General features: G+C 33.4%; 3 protein-coding genes across 3 annotated transcripts in view; 1 reads left to right on the top strand and 2 right to left on the bottom strand.

Annotated features, from left to right (window-relative positions):
• The window catches only part of LOC132715531 (piwi-like protein 1), a 173547-nt gene that overhangs the window by 87058 nt on the left and 64818 nt on the right, over positions 1-21671 (bottom strand). The window lies entirely within an intron of this gene.
• Positions 1891-8724, top strand: LOC132715529 (uncharacterized). The gene is made up of 2 exons (XM_060698538.1): positions 1891-2067; positions 4634-8724. The coding sequence occupies exons 1-2, from the start codon at positions 2017-2019 to the stop codon at positions 5834-5836; spliced, it is 1254 nt and encodes a 417-aa protein (XP_060554521.1). The 5' UTR covers positions 1891-2016; the 3' UTR covers positions 5837-8724.
• Positions 16241-21537, bottom strand: LOC132715546 (C-type lectin domain family 4 member E-like). The gene is made up of 4 exons (XM_060698558.1): positions 21098-21537; positions 17845-17924; positions 17434-17530; positions 16241-17088 (listed from the first exon to the last, which is right to left on the bottom strand). The coding sequence occupies exons 1-4, from the start codon at positions 21417-21419 to the stop codon at positions 16868-16870; spliced, it is 720 nt and encodes a 239-aa protein (XP_060554541.1). The 5' UTR covers positions 21420-21537; the 3' UTR covers positions 16241-16867.

Below are 21671 nucleotides of genomic sequence, written 5' to 3'. Positions count from 1 at the left end.
AAGATTTTTCACTATATAATCTATAAAATACACGCACGCACGCACACACAAGAGAGTTTAATCACTATATGCCGCCGCATCGCAAATGATGTTGTAGCGTAAAGAAACAACATTTTGACCTATGACGCATAATATAAAAATATAATATATAATGAAATTTAAAAAAAATGAGCACACTCGATGTATATTATTTTATTTTATGTATAGCCATCTTACTCATATAGTGATTCAAATTAGTATTTTGTAATCTACAATAATAAAGATTAATCCTTTCACATTTTTAAGTGATAAATATTTATTTTATTTTAATCAAGTTGACCCGGAGCTAATAAAAATTTGCCAATCCATCAGCGTTAATTAATAGTGGTGGTGGTTTTTGTAATTTTCACCCCGGATCAGGAAAGAAAGCCACACTGAATTTACCAGAGCACAGTTCAACCACCAGTTCCTGGGGAGTCTCAAGTACATGTACTATTTGCTTTCACTTTCGCTAGGAACTTGTTACTTCTGTACATACCAGTACAGAGGAACAGTGCGAATGACCGTAGAAAGGATTTCATGATCAATCACAACGAAAGTGACCTGCGCCGTGCGGGAATCTAACTCAAGTCGCCCGATTCCCAGTCAAACACTACCTCGTGAGCTTACCGGACAACTTAACTTATACTGGACTTAATGGTACATATTACATTGCATAATGTATATTTATGTTTTCCCGCTATTAAAGGGAGTCGTCTGCTAGTATTAAAGCGAATATCACAATATAGTTAAAACCTATCTAACCATAAACATTAACGTAAGGATTTACAACAGCCGTGTTATATTTCAATGTCTCATATATAAAGTTGGACCGTGAATTCATCAACTTTTCTGTATTGATGCTGCGAGGAGTGAATTGTATCAACACCTGTTACATCCCCTGAGTAGGTATGAATATGCCGTAAAAATTTATTACCCAAAACATACTTTTACTGTGTTCACATTCAATGCGGCAATGAAACACTATCAGTTTTTAAAAAAATATTATGCAGATATTCATTTATTTACGGTAAAATGTTTCCTCTGGGGAACTTTCGATGGGCATGCCGGACTCCGACCAATAAGACTAATCTGCTGGACACTTTCGTAAAACAGTTCCCTTTCAAACATACAGATTATCTTGCCTTTCGCGAGGGCCCAGACTCGGTCATGTTCAATTTTCAACGGGGTAAAAATTTAATAATAACATCGGTTTGAAATGTTGTTATATGATCAGAAAATGTTGATCGTAGTGTCCCTAACGATTTATTTCAAGTACATGAACGTACGAGTACTTGTTCAAATCTGGAACCTGCACCAGAGCAGGTATAAAGCATCTCCTTTACAAAAATCTAAAGCTTACATTTTTTACAACGCTTCAGAATCCAAGATGGCGTCCAATATGGCAGCCAATTTTATGCAAAATTGAAATTTACCCAAAGTAGATTTTGTAGCAAAGATGATGCCGTTTTCGATAAAAAAAGGTATTTAAACATTTTGAAAAAAAATCGACATGTATGTTATTATCAATGAAAATCACATATCGGTTTAGGTTTTTGTTTTAAAATATTAAAAACAAGAAAAAAAACCCAAAGAAAATAAGAAAATGTCTCTGTTTCGCATATTTTTCCAAAATTGTTTCAAAAAAGAAATAAATAAAAATAAATAAATAAATAAAAAAAATCGAAGAAGCTATAAAACGAAATACTGTTTAGAAAGTGCTAGTCAAACAAATTATTTCATTTTTTTACGAGTATGAGTATATTTTATGTTATATAAACTTCCTTTAAACACAAAGATTTGCTCAAATGCGGCTTCGATGACAGGAAAGGAAATTAAATCGACTCTCTCTATACACGGGCATGTTCAAACGTACAAGAAATGTACCTGGCCTTAAAATGCATCATCAGGCACACTTTAAAACATAATTTTACCATACTGTAACACACAGGAAAACAATTACGAGTACAAAAAGGATATACTATTCACTAACAAAATATGAATACTATGTTTGGAATACGTTTAACTGTGCCATGGATGATTCTATTGGTTTGTATTTTTATCGTATTTAATTATTATCTTATTATTAATTTTGTGCCGTGAGTAAATATTGATTTCTGTTTTCTGATATTTGTTTATAAATCAATGACTTGCTTTACATGCTGACATTACATGGATATGTAATTAATACAACTTGGATTAAAACATGACGTGTTGTTCTCCTCCTTCTTTGTAAGGGCGTATACCCTTTTTCTTGATTCCCTTTTCTTTGATTTTGGTTCAAGATATAAACCCCTTATGGGAACTAACAGGAACTGAAACATCAAAAGAATAGTTATGCTGTGTTCCTAAAAGGACATCTACAACAAATTTCTGAGCAAAATCTTAAATATTACATGGGCCCATTTTCAGAAATATGGAAAACTCTAATAATACATGTACGTAATATCTTTTTAACGAAAAATGTTTTTTCTTTAAAGTTTTATTAATAAGCAAATTACATGTGTAACAATCAGTGAGCATACCACCCATCTTAATGCGTATGTTTAGTCAAAATCTTTGAAATATAACGTTCAGCTGGTATAATTTACAAAACATAAGCAAATCAAATATGCAAACATGTGACAGTATTAAATGTAAGAGAAATTTACATGAAGTCTAACGTGACCACTGCTTTAAATAATGCAAAAGTTATTTAGACCCCTACCATTAGAAAAAAACAGAACATAACCAGATACAAGACGTGTAACTATTTTTTATATAATCAAGGAAAATAGCGCTTTAAAATGATCTGTATGACGATGACACACAAACAATTTGCTAAAGTATTCATTCCACACCTACAATTTAGTATTACGCGATCATTTATGTTCCTTAAAGAAGTGTGCATTATGTCAATATTAGAGAATAATGGTTTTTAAAAAATTTCCCTTTACTCTTTCAAAATTCATCCGATATATTTAACGTTAAAACAAATGCCTTACTAGTCAGGCAAAAATAAAGTTAATCTAGATGTAACTAGCAAAGAAAATGTGTTTGTTTGCTTTTGGTTAGGTTAGATTGTGTAAAAATTGATGACTGGTGGTTTCCACTGTATTACTCTTGAGTAAATCCTGATAAAACAAGATGTCGTCCAACAGATCTTCTTGCAACCAGTAAACGAGTGTCGAGTGTGTTTTAAGTCTTAAGTTTTAATTTAAGTCAATATTTACAAAATAAAACGTTGCAACGGTTTAAAATTACAGCAGGGTAACATCTATGTATATCACATATAAATTCGTTTATTTCGTGTTTTATTAGTAACCATCACTAATTTCTAGTTGATATGTACTTCTAGCTAATATATTGTAATGCTTCTTAATCTTTTCCTCTTGTCTGGATTTTACAACTGTGTATTTCTTTGTTCTTTTGACAGCAGTAGGCGCGCAAAATATGCACTTTTATGGGGGGGGGGGGGGGGGGAGGAAGATGGCTTGGTTTGATCAATTTGTAATAAATTTGCGCAAAACCCTTTCATTCAATGAAATGCGCGCGATTGACAAGTCCTATACTTTTTGTATAGGATCGTTTAATGTTTCATAATTATAGCGATACTATTACTTGTTTAACCACTTTTTGGTTGCCCAACTTTGTGTCATCTATTATGACGTTCGCAACAATTGTTTTGTATATGAACGTATATTTGAAGTTTTTGGTTTATCATTTGATTTTATTATAATATATTCTTAGCCAAAAAGGACGCCTTGCTCTGTCAGACATTATCAATCAAAGTTTTCAGTTTGTATCAACTCTACTGATTATGAAACATATTAATAGGGAGGAACATATAAATTATAAAAGTAAAACATCATATACCTTACTAAGGTATTTTTTCGTTGGACAAGACATTTATTAATCATCTAGTTCAATATAAATGTATGAGCTTGTGGTGAATTTTTTATCTTTTGATGACAAGATATATAGTAGCTTTAAGTACATTTTTGTAATTCACTTGTTTTTTTGTAAATAAATCAAATTGTATATTTTATGCTTATTGACCTCAATGGAGTTCCTTTGAACTTGTATAACCAGGAATGTAAACATGTATTTTAAGCATCAGTGACCAGTCTTTTGGCATTTTAACGGCCTTCAAAAAGTTATTATATTTCTGATATTTAATTGTAATCTAAAGAAATGTTTTACATGTTTCAAAAAGAAATACAAGTTCAAAGTAAGCAACTCCATTAAATTAAAGCTGCACGTAAAATATTTCCAGAAAACCAATATTGAGACAAATGTACTAAAATTTTAAAAAAGGATCCAAGTAATATTTTTCATGTTTAAGACTGATTTTGCAGTATTTTATCACCATATTTCTACTGCGTTATTAGTTTTAACGCAGTAAAGGCTATTTTTACATATGTTGACGACTTTTTTTGGTAATTTTCTTTGATTGTTAGTGCCTATTGCAATATTTAAAATACTGTATTTGCTCACCTCACAATATTTTACTTTTAAATGCATTTCCAAAATGTTCATGAAAATTAACATGAATCTGGTGGCGTGCTGCTTTAAGATTTGGAATTAAGTGATATGTGTGTATTTACGTTGAATTTGTTTATTTTTTATTTTCTAGGTAATTTCTGGGTTATCTTGTATCTTCATGATGCAGATTCTATATGTCCAGAAAATTTACACATCAGTTACTGGAAACAAATGTGAAAAGAAAGATGATTCGTCTATTCAACAATGTGCAAACTCCGCCTCGAAAATACATTCCTTTGCAGAAAAAGTACTCAACAAGGATCGCCGCGTATTACAGGCCGAATCCTTTGAACATATAAGAGTTTCAAACGAAAACCAATGCAAAGACAGAAAATTCCTAGTTTACCGTTGTGACTCTTCGATTGGTTGTGGCGGCTGGGCGGATCGACAAAAAGGCATTGTATCAACATTTCTAATGGCGCTTCTGACGAAGCGGGTATTTGTGATCGATATGACCCGTCCGTGTAAACTAGATCAGTTTATGTTGCCTAACACGTACGACTGGTCAGTATGTCAATCATATATCAAATCTGTTCCAAACCGTTTAACAGGTACATTTAATCACATTGAAGACTATAAATTTGCAACAGTCGTTAATCACTTTGACTTTGAAAGAGTCTGGACCAAACGTGTAATTTTCATACGATTTCATACACATGCTATCGACGGATTAAGACAACACGATGAAGCTAAATCAAGATTTAAATGGCTTTTGAACATGACCAACGAAGACGTCATACATGTAGTACTTAATACATTATTTCAACCAAGCGATAAGATTATAAATGATGCAATTGAATTTCATGATAATCGTATAGGAGAGAAAAAATTAATGTGTTGTCACATCCGCAAAGGCAGAAATCCAAGCATTCCCGAAGACAATAACCTTCGGTTTGGACCACCAAATGAAACTGTCATATTTGATTTTTTGAAAAACTATGACAGAAAATCGGATTATTTGATTTATATTGCTTCTGATTCAGAGGAAGTGAAACAAAGCGCTAGAAATCATTTTTCATCATACATCAACATTAACCGAACTATTGTTCATGTAGACAGACTGGGTACATTTAGAAACTTAAAAACAGAAGCGTGCAATGGACTATATTCAGTTATTTTGGAACAATTGATTCTTTCATTATGTGACGAACTCGTCTTGACACGGAGTGGATTAGGTACATTTGCCGCCTATATGAGAGGAATTGCTGAAGGTCTTTTCTTATATCATCCAACTGAGAAACGAATTGTTACGACAAACCTTACAAATATACAAAAAGTTTTTCATTTTCTATAACACAACTTGTATGCTGTGAAAAGGTAAAATAGGCGTCGTAAGGTGAAAAGGCGAGATTTTAGCATTTTATCATTCGAGCGTCTTGTCAGGTTTGTACCGGGATACGGTATTTAATGTGGTGCTCCAATCCTTTTATATGCCCGAAAGAATTTCGGGAATATTATGTTATACCCCCTGGCGTCCGTCCGCCCGTCCGTCCGTTAGCAATTTAGTTTCCGGAGCATAACTTAAGTTTCATTTGGCCCAAAATATTCAAACTTCTTAGAATGATTGTCCATATTGGGTAGAAGACCCCTATTGATTTTGGGGTCACAAGGTCAAAGGTCACTATGACCTTAAAACTGAAAACAGTTTCCAGATTCCATTCGGCCCACAGTGTTCAAACTTCATAGGATGATTGTCCATATTGGGTAAAAGACCCCTATTGATTTTGGGGTCACAAGGTCAAAGCTCAAGGTCACAATGACCTTAAAACTAAAAACAGTTTCTGGAGCATAACTTAAGTTCCATTTGGCCCACAGTGTTCAAACTTCATAGGATGATTGTCCATATTGGATAGAAGACCCCTTTTGATTTTGGGGTCACAAGGTCAAAGGTAAAGGTCACTATTACCTTAAAACTGGGAACAGTTTGCGGAACATAACTTAAGTTCCATTTGGCCCACAGTGTTCAAACTTCATTGGATGACTGTTCATATTGGGTAGAGGACCCCTATTGATTTTGGGGTCACAAGGTCAAAGGTAAAGGTCACTATTACCTTAAAACTAAAAACAGTTTCTGGAGCATAACTTAAGTTCCATTTGGCCCACAGGATACAAACTTCATAGGATGAGTGTCCATATTGGATAGAAGACCCCTTTTGATTTTGGGGTCACAAGGTCAAAGGTCAAGGTCACTATTACTTTAGAACTGAAAAACAGTTTCCGGGGCATAACTAAAGTTCCATATGGACCACAATATTGAAACTTCAAAGGAGGTTTGTTATTTGAAGGAGGTAATACTTCATTCAATTCCCATGTCTTACAAATGCTTCATCTTTACTAAAAAAAATCACTTTCGGGCATATAATGCTCCGCCTAGCGGTGCTCTTGTTTAGTATGAATTGTGGATGAATCACGTGATAGTAGTTAATTCATAATTTACTTTTGCCAAGCAGCATCAATCGTTTCAAGGGATTTATCCAATTGAAATATCTTTATTCACAAACGTGTAGTATGTTCGCCGAATTGCAAAATAAATATTTGTTCGGCAAAAGCTTACACCCCCATTAAAACAATAGAGAAACACAAAATCCCAAAGGCGTGTTTTTTATCTAACATTTCAATCTTCACATAAAATATATAATTCTTTATAAAAAATGAGAATAAATTTCAACATGACAGAGGAATAAAACAGTTCTGCGTTTAGTATGCAGCTCTCAATGTTTTTTTTCAGTGATCGTTACTTTTCAATATTCAAAGATGACAATAAAGAAAATCCGAGCAACTGCAGGCCTATATCTATTCTACCTGCAATTTCAAAAATATTGGAAAGACACTTTGCAAATCAATGAATATTTTTTCTTTAAGAAAACAAATATCATTCATAAAACTTAATCAGGGTTTAAATAGTACCATTCATGTCACACTGCACTAATTCGGCTATTAGAAGCATGTTGGAGCTGTATCTTTAGATCTAAGAAAAGCTTTTGATCTTGTTAACCATCAAATTCTATTGCATAAGTTAAAATTTTATCATTTTTCAGATAAGTGGCAGCTGTAAAAAGTTGCCCCGTACTTCACTTCAATGTTATATTCTTCTGGTCCTTCAGGGTCATTGATACCAGGACTATTAAGTGTTGAGAATTGAGTACCGCTCAAGCCGGTGCCAGGGGGCGTGAGGGATATCGCACTTATTTATTATCCCTCATATACAATTTCAATCAAACCGAGTCTTCAATTTTCATGTAATTTTGTTGTGATTTATGCTTCCGATGGATTATTTTGTTTTAAGATTTTTTGAAACTTCTGGCGTTCCTCAGGGATCTATTCCGGCCCCCTTTTATTCTTATTATATACATGAATGATATACATTTTGTATTACTTTAGCTATTACATATTGTAATATAGATCTTTATGCTGACGATTCTACCATATATGTATCTGATCATGATTTGAATGTAGCAGAAAGTAAATTTCAACAAAATTTGAATGCTATAGATCGATGGTGCAATTTAACCAGTATGTAAATCCATCCAAATAAAACAAAAAGCATAATATTATGTACGAAACAAGAAGTAATTTTTGTAATGAACTTACTATATGTATTGCAGAACAAAAATGTTAAATGTAAAAATACATAGAGGATATTTGTTTGTTTTGCATGTAAGATTGAAATATAATTTCACTGAGTGAACACCGGATGCAATATTTTCACGAGTGGCGTAGCCACGAGTGAAAATATAATAGCTGGTGTTCACGAATGAAATATATTTCAATCTTATATGTAAAACAAATAAATTTTCTTTTTATTTCATGCGTTTTAAGTGATTTTAAGTAATTTTTACTGATTTTGCCGCGTAACGTCGCGCATTCTTCTTTGTGACGTCATCACATCATGACGTCACATCAACAATTTTGAAATATAGTTCTGTTAAATTTCTCTAATTTTGTTACATTTTTAACATCATGTATGGTGACATCGACTTTCTTTTTCTAAAGAAGCAAAATTTACAAATGATGGCATTTATTTCTGCCTGTTATTCCATTCAGTTATGATTTTCTTTTCATCCGCATTCAGATAAAGTCCGGCTACAGTGAAAATTATATTTTATAAATTTCACTAGTGGTTTATCAGAATATAATCATCTGATATATTACAATAAAACACTGGAAAGCATGAAATACAAAACATTATTAGGTGTTAATATTGATATAACTTGTCATGGAATTACCAAATTGAAGCACTTTGTTCAAAACTTAACTCAAAAATAGTATTATTCAGGCGTATATCTTATTATTTGACAGATGAAATGAAACAGTTATTTTAAAATACATATATAATGTCGAATTTTTATTATTGCTGTACTGTGCGGAGCAAAGGAAATATAGGGGTATCTAAATAAAATCTATTAATTCAAACAAGAGCTGCAAGGATTATTTTTAAAAACAAAGGAATAAGAAATCAAGATATACTGAAAGAACTTACGTGGATGTCATTTCTTAAATATCTGATATTTCGATTTTTTTCCAGCAGTGAAATTCACAATCACATAATGACATACATGTAGTTATTCCTAAACACCGCACAAACTATGGTAAAAAAACTTTTTTGTTACAATGTTGCAAAGATTTGGAATAGAATACCATCTAATATACGTTCTTCTAATTCTCCGACATCTTTTAAAAATAAGTAAATAAAAAAACGAAAAAAAACAAAAAACAACAAAAAACAAAACAAAAAAACTTATCTTGCAAATCAAATAAATATTTTCATAACTCTGTCATTATGGCATGATACTTACTATGCATGTATATTTGTTAAAATATGTGAAAATGAAAATTGTGTAAATGATATTTAATGTTTAAAAGGAGCGTTTGTCCAAAAAAAAGTTATGTTTTTGTGTTTAAGTTTCTGTATAAATTGTTTAAAATTAAGATATGTTATACACTGTATGTTTTCTTCGATAATATATCTTCATGTGTTACCTATGGTGGCATATTTCTGCCACCAGATAACCTGATAAATAAATAGTTAATTAAGAGGTTAACTTGTTACATAACTAGTTAACATGATAACTCACTAGTTAATTAAGAGGTTAACTAGTTATGTAACTAGTTAACCTGATACCTAACTAGTTAATTAAGAGGTTTACTAGTTACGTAACTAGTTAACCATATAACTAACTGGTTAATTAAGAGGTTAACTAGTTACGTAACTAGTTAACCATATAACTAACTGGTTAATTAAGAGGTTAACTAGTTACGTAACTAGTTTACCATATAACTAACTGGTTAATTAAGAGGTTAACTAGTAACGTAACTATTAACAATATAACTAACTGGTTAATTAAGAGGTTAACTAGTTACGTAACTAGTTAACCTCTTAATTAATTAGTTAGTTATATGGTTATCTGGTGGCAGAAATATGCCACCATAGTTACCTTCTGTAAATAAAGATGTTATTGATACATGTATTATCAATATTTCAATTATTCCCTAAGCCAGCTTTGAAATAATTGATGAATTTGAAAAGATCTTTTGAGTCACATATTGTTTCAAATAGTGTGCGCTGATGAATATTTCATTATTTAGTTCGGATAGAATTGGAATATTGTTAAAAAATCATTAAAGTGTCAATTCTGAAAATAATAAAGTATTGTTTAAATTCTAGGAACAGAATACCTTGTTCAGCAATTAAATCTTTTATATGAATATGCTTTAAAAAATTTCAAAATCAATGTAAGTTATTATCTGTTTGGTGGGCTGTCCATTAACGGTACAATGCGTGAATATTCGGTAAAAGAGGTTTTGTTTATATGTCAAATATTATAGATCTATTTCCATTTCAACTATCATTTAAAGTTTGCACTGAAAAAATCAATGAAAATCAATGTGAGAATATAGCGAAATAACTTTTATGTTTATTCTATATATTACCAGCATGGCAGTCCCGTTTGACCGAAAGGCCTTTGGATTTTGGCATTTTTTCTTAGCATCCACGTTTTGAAAATTATAAGAAAATTCTCAAAATTCGACTGTAGCAGTATGTGTAATCAGTTTGATAACATTAAAAATGCTACTGCAATAAATTTTGTAAAAATAGGACTTTTGTTATGCTATTTATTAACAAAAGCTACGGCAAGGGCAGGGTGGGGGGGGGTAATAAAAGCCCAAATGCATATTTTTCGGAGTAATCAAAAAAAAAAATCAACAAGAATTTGTAACAGAGTTACCAACGTCCCCCGCCTCGGGAAAGTTTTATATGAAGCATAAAATTGTGCTATTTCAAAAGATTGAAGTATGGATCTAAGGACTTTCAGTCCAAAATTATGATCAATGGTAGATCTGCAAATGCAACAATAAATTTATTAAAGAAATACTAGTAATATGAAACATGGAATTTAAAAATCTATCATGTTAACCTTTGACCTCTAAGTGTGACCTTGACCTTGGAGGTAGGGTGCAGGTGTTATGCATAACATATTGTCATATCCATATTACTTTTTGTGCCAAGTGTTTTCAAAATCCCTTGAACTATGAAGAAGTTATAGATCGGACACAAAATATACCCTATAACAGACTATGTCAATCTTTGACCTCTAAGTGTGACCTTGGAGGTGGTAGGGACCCATGTTTTGCGCCTGACATATCATCTTATTATTGTGATTATTTGTGCAAAGTATTTTCAAAATACCTTGATCTATGAAAAGGTTATGGACTGAACACAAAATATACCCTATCACAGGCTATGTAAATCTTTGACCTCTATGTGATAACTTGACCTTGGAGGTAGGGACACATGTGTTACGCATGACATATCATTTTTAATTATCATTGTGACTTTTTGTGCCAAGTATTTTCAAAATCCCTTAATCTATGAAGAAGTTATGGACGGGACACAAAATATACCATATAACAGACTCTGTGAACCTTTGACCTCTAAGTGTGACCTTGACCTTGGAGGTAGGAGTGCAGGTGTCGTACCTGACATATTGTCTTATTATTATTATTATTATTGTGACTTTTGTGCTTAGTTATTTCAAAAACCGAAGAAGTTCTAGATCAGATACAAAATATAACCTATAACAGACTATGTTAACTTTTGACCTCTTAGTGTGACCTTGAACTTGGAGGTAGGGATGCAGGTGTTGCGCATGACACATTAATATTATAGTGACTATTTGTGGCAAGTATTTACAAAATCCTTTGATCTATGAAAAAGTAATGGACCGGACACAAAATATACCCTGTCACAGACTATGTTAATCTTTGACCCCCAAGTGTGACCTTGACCTTGGAGGTAGGTGACCGATTGCTGCGCATGACACATTGTCTCATTATTGTGAACAATTGTGGCAAGTATTTACGAAATCCCTTCAAAAATAAGAAAATTATGGACCGGACACGATATATACCATCAAATAGACAATGTTGACCTTGAATGAGCAAGTGCGACCTTGACCCTGAAGGTAGGGGTCTGGTTGTAGCGCATGACACATCGTCTTATTATAACAAACATTTGTGCCAAGTTATTTCAGATTCCTTTGATAAATGACAAAGTTATGGACCGGACACGAAAGTGTGACGGACGGACAGACGGACGGAGCCTATTACTATATCTTCGAAAAGGCGAGGGAAAATAAGTAAAGAGACCCAACTAAAATGTTTTATCTTAATAAGACTCATGCTACTCAATGACCTCCAGGGTAGTAAAAAACTTAAATAATATAGTTTCACAGACTTTTAAAATGTGCTTTCTCATACAAGACTATATCAATTTTATGACTCCTGGGGCGGGGCTAATATTGACCCAGGGGGCATGATTGATACCAGTTTTGTACAGGCTATCAAGACATTGCTCAATTACAAATATCTAAACCTTAGTCATTGTAGTTTCACAAAGTGATTATTAAATTTGTTTTCTTATGCAAGACTTTATAACCAAAGTGAACCCCTGGACGGGGCTGATTATATCGGGCAGACAACACTTGAAAGTTGACCATATGTCAATCAATTTGTTGAGTATTTACGCAACAAAAATGACGTACAATATGCTGCACACACTTGTCTGACTTCATTTTTTTCCACAGATACATCAAATGCCTAAGTAGAGCAAGTTTCTTCATTTGTAGTGTAGAGTATCATCACGAAAGTCTTGACATAAAAAATGGATTAGCTGACTGTTGTGAAAACCGGTATTAAGGTATTCTCCTTGCATGTGGGGATATTTGTAACTTGCTGAAGGGCAAGGTTTTACTCTCTGCATTTTGCTGATAACAATTATGTTTTTTTCCTGACTACTGGATATATGCAACTTAACAATTATATGCCTTTTGTCTGCCACTAAGTTGAAGTCTAAATCAGGTTTTTATCAGCATTACATATTATCAACGCCTTGGTAGATATTTTGTTAACCTCTTTAATCGTTAGATGGTATTTGTATTCATACTTGTGATGTCTGTTTTCATCTGAAATTTCCTCTTTGTGACTGAGGAGTTTCCTTTAAAGATTGAGGCATCAGACTTGCAGCCGCCGTTTATCCCAGCGTGATGGTAAGAAGCGACTAAATGGGTTCAATTCGAACTACTGGCTGCTATGAGCAGGTGAGGTGGTTCTTATCCCTGAAGTTGCTTTATTTTTGTAACACCTTGTGTTAGCAAAACCATCTTTCAGCGCCATATGACTTAAATTGTGTGGTGCGCTACCAGCAAGGAGCTTACCAGGACATCAATCAAAATAGAAGAGGGCACAAGGGCAAAGTACGGACGGGTAATATTATAAATAATAGGAAACAATAGAAACCGTAAAGGATATTAAAAAGACAATTAATTAAAGGCCAATATAAGGATAAGGGTGACGGGTGTAGGGGAATGGAACCAGAAGGCCGGGGAAGAGGTCGGGAGAAAAAACTTGAGGGAAGCGGAATATTCTTACTGTTGACAACAAAAACAAGAAGGGACACAAAAAATGGCTCCACAGTTAGACAATTACCATGTAACAATTAACAAAACATACATCTGAAGAAATAACTTGTCTTAAGAAAAAAAATTAATTTTGTAAGTTTCTAAATATATATAAATAGACTTATTTTCAATCGATGTTAACTCGCTCTCAAACAAAAGTCATTTTCGATTTAAGTATGGTTATACATTGTATTATTAATTCAAATACAATTTTGTAAGTGGCCACTTTTCCCTTAGTAAAATAAAGGAGATAAAAACTCAAGCTCTTGTATCTGGAAAAGAGGTGATCCCCCGGAAGCAATGCAAAACAACACAATTACTTGAAAATTACAGAGTAAGAAGACTTGTATTCATGCTCATTTAATTTGATTTTCCTTTTAAAATGTGTTTGTCGATTTGGTCAAAATGTGTTTTCTTATGTTGTATGAAAGAGATTAAGTAGATGAAGAGATAGGGTTTGTTTGAAGATGTTAAACAAAAGACCAGCTGCTGTTTGAATTCAATAGAAATGTTCTTACAAAATTTGAAATATAATTATAGAAATTAACTTTACAGTTTGTATAAATTTTATTGTTAAAACATCGGATATTAATTCAATTGACTTCTATATTAAGGCAATGTATGAGTCAATGACTAAGGTTTTATTTTAAATAAGTAAACAATATTTCAGCAATATGCCTAAACTTTAATAAACCTTACATACAAATATTTAATATCGTAAGATATATAAGTGCGCGTGCCTGTGTGTGATTGTCAGTAATTTCGTAAATTGCCTTGTATTAGATGGGAGATTACTGCGTCAGATTGTAATGGGAATAATAACACTAGTTTTCTCTCTTTGCAAGTTACAAGTCTCGTTTACACCACACTGTATTTTTTGTTACTGATATAATAACATTTAAAAATGAAATGATATTGAGGGTTTAGATTATAATTTCTATGTGTTGGCATGTTCTATATAATCATACATACCATGAAAACTAGAATGAGGCCCAATATTCCGATGTGATTCGACACCTGACAAGCTTCCAGTGTGGGAAACACGAAGGGAAGAACTCAAAAACGCGAAAACACGTCTTTTAGCGTCTACCTCTCGCTTGATGTTTCTTCTGTACAATTAAGGATATATACGACATTCGTATATGTAATTGAAAGAAAACATACTGTAAATGATTGGGATCATTTTATAAATGCTGATGAGAATTTATCCTTTTGTCGCCAGTGGAAACCTATATAACCGACGAACTCCAAAAGACCGAAAATAACGTGTTGAATACTCAGATACATAAACTATTTTCAAATGATTTTAGTCCAGAATCAAAACAATTTGTTATTTTACGTGCATGGAGTTACGCAGTCTTACATTGGACCTCGGATTTTCATGTCTACTCCAAAAGATTTATTGATTTAATAGAAATTTAAGTTGGCGCTTTCATCGCCTGGTACGTGAAACGGTGCGGATTTTCCGTGTTACGGTGCTGGAAGGCTGCACAATTGTCGAGACGAAACAGAAAGAAGACAGATTTGACACATCAAATTGACAAAAAAAATGTTGAAATTATCAAATGATTTTTATACATGCACTGTAATAAGCAAGTGTATTCGCTTCAATATAAGTGCCTCTTGTACGGAGACTGACTCAAATATTTACAACTTCTCTCGGTTCGAATTTCAGGTAAAGTATTTAGTTAATAATTCTTAAAAATCATAATTGAGCCACGCCATGACAAAACCAGCATTATGGGTTTGCGACCAGCATGGATCCAGACCAACCTGCACATCCGCGCAGTCTGACCAGGATCCTTGCTGTTCGCTTACAAACCCTATAACAAGTAGAGATACTGATAGCGAACAGCATGGATACTGATCAGACTGCGCGGATCATGGATTCGCGCGTGAAAACATATGATTCTGAAGGCGTGCTTCTTAAAGGAAAAAAAAACCAAACTATTATTTGCATGACAAGAATATATCCAATATCAATTATTCACGTAATTGTATGTAAATACAGAATAATAAGTGGCATTAGATAACAACAATGAGTAGGTTCGTGCATTGTTGGAACAATAACTTAAAATCTATAAATTATGTAATGTGAAATAGCAAGCCAACATAATTGTTTGTTTAAGTGGAACGAAAATGCAATGCCATTATTCCAGAAGCATTTTTATAGATGATATTACAATAATATCGACATAGACATATAATACAGTAATAATAAAAACTTGAAGCAAAAGCAATTTCCATTTAGATATTTCCAATTAAACAGTATCATACAAGCACAATGGTGTTTATTTTCTTGTACAAATATTTAAACGATTACAAATAAGAGAGAGTTATCCTGACCTTTTATCGCTCACCTAAATGAAGACTCTCCGATTTTATTCCGGCGAAAGCGAGCAAAACAATAATATTTTTGTTGACCTTGACCATTATAAAAATAACATTACCCACACTCTTGCACATAATGCTTATAGCCAGAGCATAAAAGAGCATAAAATGGATATAACGGGAAAAATATATAAAGGTAATAGGAGGAAAAATGGAAAATTCCATTACTGGCCTTTATCGTGACCTTGAACTTGACCCCGAGTACAAGGTGGCTATGTAACAAGATTCAGTAATCATTGGTTCTGTTAATGGCTAATAAGCATTACAACAGATGCCGACCTCTCAATCTATTGAGAGGTCGGCGGACATGATTTTAATTTGTTAGGCCATATCTTTATATCTTATACTGCATTGATGTAAATTCCTATTTTTCTTTCGTAAAATAAGTTTGTTTCCTTCTTCCAAGTCATCAGCATTTATTGCATAACGTGCATATACCATCAATGTAAGTTTCATGCAACAGGAATCATTTGATAATTATCTTTTCTTTGCGAACATGTGGCCAAATGAGCATAATTACCCGTGCATTATTTTAGGCACGAGCAGGCATCCGAGAAGAACCACCAACATTCCGTTAGCTTCCTGGATATCTTCCTCCCTAAGTCCCTGACAGGATTCGAACCTACAAAGGTGAGTGTCTCAAAAAAGATAAGTTAAGTTGATAAGGTTTTATATTGTTAACTTTTTTCTATCGCTATAGACAGTTTTACAATGTGTTTGGTTGTTATGCAAAATCGAATGGGAATAATATTATATTCGGCAATCTGCACAGACCAAAACCTCTGAAGTATATAAATGTTAACGTCCGTACATTATTTGAAATCAGTTTTGACAATTTAAACAATTTATAACAAGGCACTTTACTTGTATTCAAAGCTAGATATATTTTTTTCAGGATAATGATTATAAAAATAATCACAAAATCAAGCTTTTACGGAAGTTTATGCAATGTTTTTCAAACAAGACAGTTTTTATGTTTAAAGGTCTCTTTCACAGATGACACGATGTAGTTGTGTGCAGTCCAGATTTACCCACTTCAGGTGATATGGTAACGCGAACGCCATGCAGTTTTCGAGACTGCCTCTATTAGGCTCCCCTTCAACCCAATCAACAAACGGCATTTGAATACTAGTACCGTATGCGACCCAAGTGCCTTCAACCTCCTCGTCGGTAAACGCTGTATAAAATCCATAAACACCTGAAAAAATAACGAAAAGAAATGAAAAGAAAAAAAAAACGAAATGAAACGAACAATTATACTCTTATATAATAAGGCGATCGACTTATTTGAGGCAAAGCTCAAGTTTCATGTTCCAGTAAGGAATATACATATTCGATCCACGTATTAGATTATTTCTATAAACCAACTATTTCTATATTCATATACCAACTGACCATGATTTAAAGTAAAGAGTTAGAATAGAAAATTCATTACAAAGAATTTAGAAAAAAAAAACAATACGAGAGAGGGCCGTAGACATCCTGGGAGTTTGGCTTCCTAGCACGGGGGTTTCAGACTGTAATTGCACACTTTCAAACATACCTGGGTAAGATATTGAACGAATCATGGCCTTCAGATTGTCGTTTTCCTCTATGCTGTTAATTATGACAACGTGTGCATTTAACGACTGACATGTTTGCTGAAATTCGAAGAAAGTGGAAGTTATCAAAGTTGTGCAACTTAATTTGCCTAAATAACTTCCCACCCACGCAACCATCTCTATCTATGTAAATTTTTTCGCTTTCGTACAACAGTTTAACATGAAAATATGCGACGTATTCATTTCATTTAAGTTCAGGCAATTCAAAATAAGGAAATATAAATATATGAACATCTTTTTTTTGTTATTTTTTATCATTTCATTAATGCTAAAAAGACAATTATTTAAGTCAATGAAAACTTTCAATCATTAAGTGATTGTAATTGACAATAATTTGAAAAAATTATGCATACCACTCCTGACTGAAAATTCATCATTTCGTTTGTTATATTATAACAAGAACTTCCAAGTTCTGTCCAGCCATCAGGACAAACTGAAATTTAAAAAAAGAATGCAATTGTATGCTCCAAATATAGAACAGGACGAACCATCTGAAGGTAATATGAAAGGGCCTTTCGGGAAAACTGACACGGTGTGTACCAGGGTTGTACGATCTGTAACTTGTGTTGTCCCAGAGCTATGTAGGAGCACATTTGTCTCGGAGCACATTTGTCTTACGTAAGACCGATGCGGTCGCATTTGTCCCACATGAGACAAATGGGACCTCAAATGTCTACCCCAAAAAACACATTTGTGTGACAAATGTGCTCCGATCAAGTTTTTTAAGGGACAAGAAAGCACATATGTCTCACGTGCTTTAAGGGTCAAGAAAGCACATTTGTCTCATATCATTTCTTATGAATTATTTGTCACATATTTTACCACGGGATATTTTTTTTAGAAGCGAGGTATGCCGTTTTATCTTATGTCAACATTTTATCATCAATAGGTCTGCTTGAGTTTTTTTTATGAAACATTTAACTTAATTACAACAGTGGAACTATTAATTCTAATATCTCTAATTCAAGAAATTTGATTGGCTGAACTTGAAGGCGTTCACTTAAACATACAAAATTCCGTTAACGATGGTACAATGGTGAAAGCAGATGGTACGAAGATGAAAACGCAATGGTCAGATGGTGAAAACACGATGTACGAACGTGAAACAACGATAGAAAGGACTAGGAATGATGATAAAACGCAATGGTCAGATGGTGAAAACACGATGTACGAACGTGAAACAACGATAGAAAGGACTAGGCATGATGATGGTACGATAGTGAAAACACGATGGTACAATGATGAAACTGCGATGGCATGATGATGAAAACGCGATATTATTTTCACCATCTTGTAATCGCATAATCGTGATTTCACCATCGTGCCATCATCGCCCTTTCACCATTATACCATTGTGAATCACGGTTCAGGGAGACAATAAATGTTATTTATGTCCAAACGGAACACCGTAATCGGGCGATATTTTAAAAATACAAAATCGTAACCAGTTTCGCATCTCGCCGGAATATCACATCTTCCTTCGTATCTCGACATCTTTGTGAGACAAGAAAATCTTTTGAGGCCATATACCGATAACAGTATTCTCCCGATATTTCTATATAAAAGTGACATTTTTTAAAGAGCTATAAACAGCAACAGACATAAAAAGCAAGACCTATTTTGGAGAACAAACCCTTATCTTATTTTAAAGAGTTACGACAAAACTGATATAGTAGGGGTCATGTATCTTTTAAGACACATTCGCTACTGTAAAATCACTGCTGTGACGTGGAATACCAGATACACGTATAATTAAAAGTTGAAATTAAATTTAAACGTGCCATGCACATTGAAAAAAAATAGTGTCAAATAACATGTCCGAGGTCAGATGTCTGACGTGCTGGTTTCTTTGCCAAAAACAGGCCTTTGAGAAGTACAGACACGAAGCGTTGCATATTTTACCGGGAGATACAAAAAGCAAAGTCCCGGCAAAACATTGAGCGAGGCTTAATATTCTACCGCGAAATCTCGTGGTAGAGGATACTTCGACATGCGAGATATTGTGTTACAATATTGTGCCTCGCTTCGTCTCTCACCGGAATGTCGCGTCTCGTCCAATTCTGCGAGGCCCGATAGTGGCTTAATTTTCTTCATTTGATCATTTAGGGGCCTTCGTGGCCGATTGATTATAAAAAAACACATGCCCCTAATAGCTGTAGGTTCGACACTTATTCGGGCGACGAATTATATATGCGAGGAAGCCCGTCCAGGGTCCAGATGCGGAATAGTCATCGCATGTGCACTTAATAGATTAGAAAATCCTATGTCATCTTTATGCCACCGCAGATAATACCTTGTTGTTGCTTTATAAAACTTTAAGTATCAGAAAGAAATGTGTCACAATTAATAACGATAAGAATTGATTCGCTGCATGCGTTTTGGTTCTGGATACTGCATTGGTAGAAAATTTCATTGTTACATGCAGAACAGGGATATTCTTAAGGTTAATATATGCATCCTATGGAGGGGCATAAAGTTTTTTATTGACCGAAAGTGACCTAAAAACGGTATAGTAAATACAGAAAACACAAAACATTGGATGGTAACCGGTATACGGACGAGTACAATCATAACTTGTTTTTAGAATTTTATGGAAGAATGTGAGACAAATGTGCTTCGAGTGTCCTTTCTATTGTGTGTCGAACACATCTGTCTCATTTCCAATTTGTCGCAAATGTGAATGTTTACGAGCACATCGGTCACACCTCGTGAGACAAATGTGATCCGAGACAAATGTGCTCCTACAGAGCTATGTTTAGATGGAGAAGAAGTTATGACGTCAAACATTTAAAACCTGTTTCACGCAAGTTCACATTTTCATGAGGTTCTCTTGTTTCATTGTTGTTCTTATAGAAGTATTAGATATTATGTGAAATGTCACAAATAAGGGAGTGAAAATATCGAATGTAATGTATTGTGATTCTTAAAGATGCCTCAGATATATCTTATATGTTGTAAGTTGTTGCCAGATATTTTGTGAAATATCTCAGTACATATTTTTGTTAAGAACTTTCATATATTTTGTAAAATATCATCCTTATAAATGTTGTTGATATATTTAAGTTGTCAAACTTCAATACATGTCAAATATTTTGTGTCGGATATTTTGAAATTATAGCGCTAGATGTTCTTTTATTGTTAAGACTTAAAACACTCTCGGATATTTTGTGTCGGATATATTGGACTGTGTAAGATCTTTTTATTGTTAAGTCTTACTGTAGAGCGATGTCTGATATATTTTGTGTCGGATATATTGGACTGTAAGTGTTAGATCTTTTTATTGTTAAGTTTTAGAGCGATGTCGGATATTTTGTTAAAAAAAATTCTTGTGAAATACAATACTGGTGAATTTTAATACCTGTGAAATCTAATGCCTTTGAAAAAAAGCGATTATGTAATGTTTTTCAGATATTTTTTTTTTACATTTAAAACTTACAGTAATGACTTGTCCAGTGGTATGAGGGTGGTGACGGATTTATTTTGGTGACTTGAAACTGTTTTCTTATAAAAAAAATAAAAGAAGTAAAAATAATTATTTGATCGTAAACTATAAATTTTAAGGATAAGAATTTTTTTTAAGATTTCCGGAACTGAGGTAAAACTTACCGCTCGAGCTGCTGTAAAGGTAGTAGAGAGATCCTGGTATTTGACCTGCTGGGTAGTTAAGAAAATCATAGCTCACAGTGCATCCCGTACACGTCTTAGTCCCCGGCACATAAAATAAGCTCTCGCACGTGATATGATTTACACACCTGAGAATACAATGTATTCCACTTTGCACTGTTTCACTGTAAGCAATTTCTACATCTTGGCATACTTTCCCGTTAAGTGACGTCAACGCACGCAATGACGTCCACGTCGAAGTTTGAATTCCAATAACTTGACGAGTAATGAAAAGAAACATCAAAGCTAAGACTATCTTATCCATGTTACGAAAAAATATATGTTCTTTTATATCAATGAATTTATTCACAATTTAAAAATCTTCTGAATAAAGGTTATATATGTAATGTTGTGAAAGCTGGCAGCAGCTCGGAGCAGAGCAAATTATATGATAATTGCTGCTTATTTAAATCTATAAACAAGACCTTAAAGTTAATGTCCCGATTGATTTTCAGACAAAAACCTTTCAATTTGTTAATTAATTAATATTTTAATTATTTTTATTGTTAAATGAAAA

The sequence above is a fragment of the Ruditapes philippinarum genome, unplaced genomic scaffold, assembly GCF_026571515.1.
Source record: "Ruditapes philippinarum isolate M1 unplaced genomic scaffold, ASM2657151v2 ctg1989_1_1_1_1, whole genome shotgun sequence".
NCBI classification, from domain to species: domain Eukaryota; kingdom Metazoa; phylum Mollusca; class Bivalvia; order Venerida; family Veneridae; genus Ruditapes; species Ruditapes philippinarum.
The sequence above is the reverse complement of the archived record's forward strand: the minus strand, read 5'-3'. Positions and strand labels throughout refer to the sequence as shown.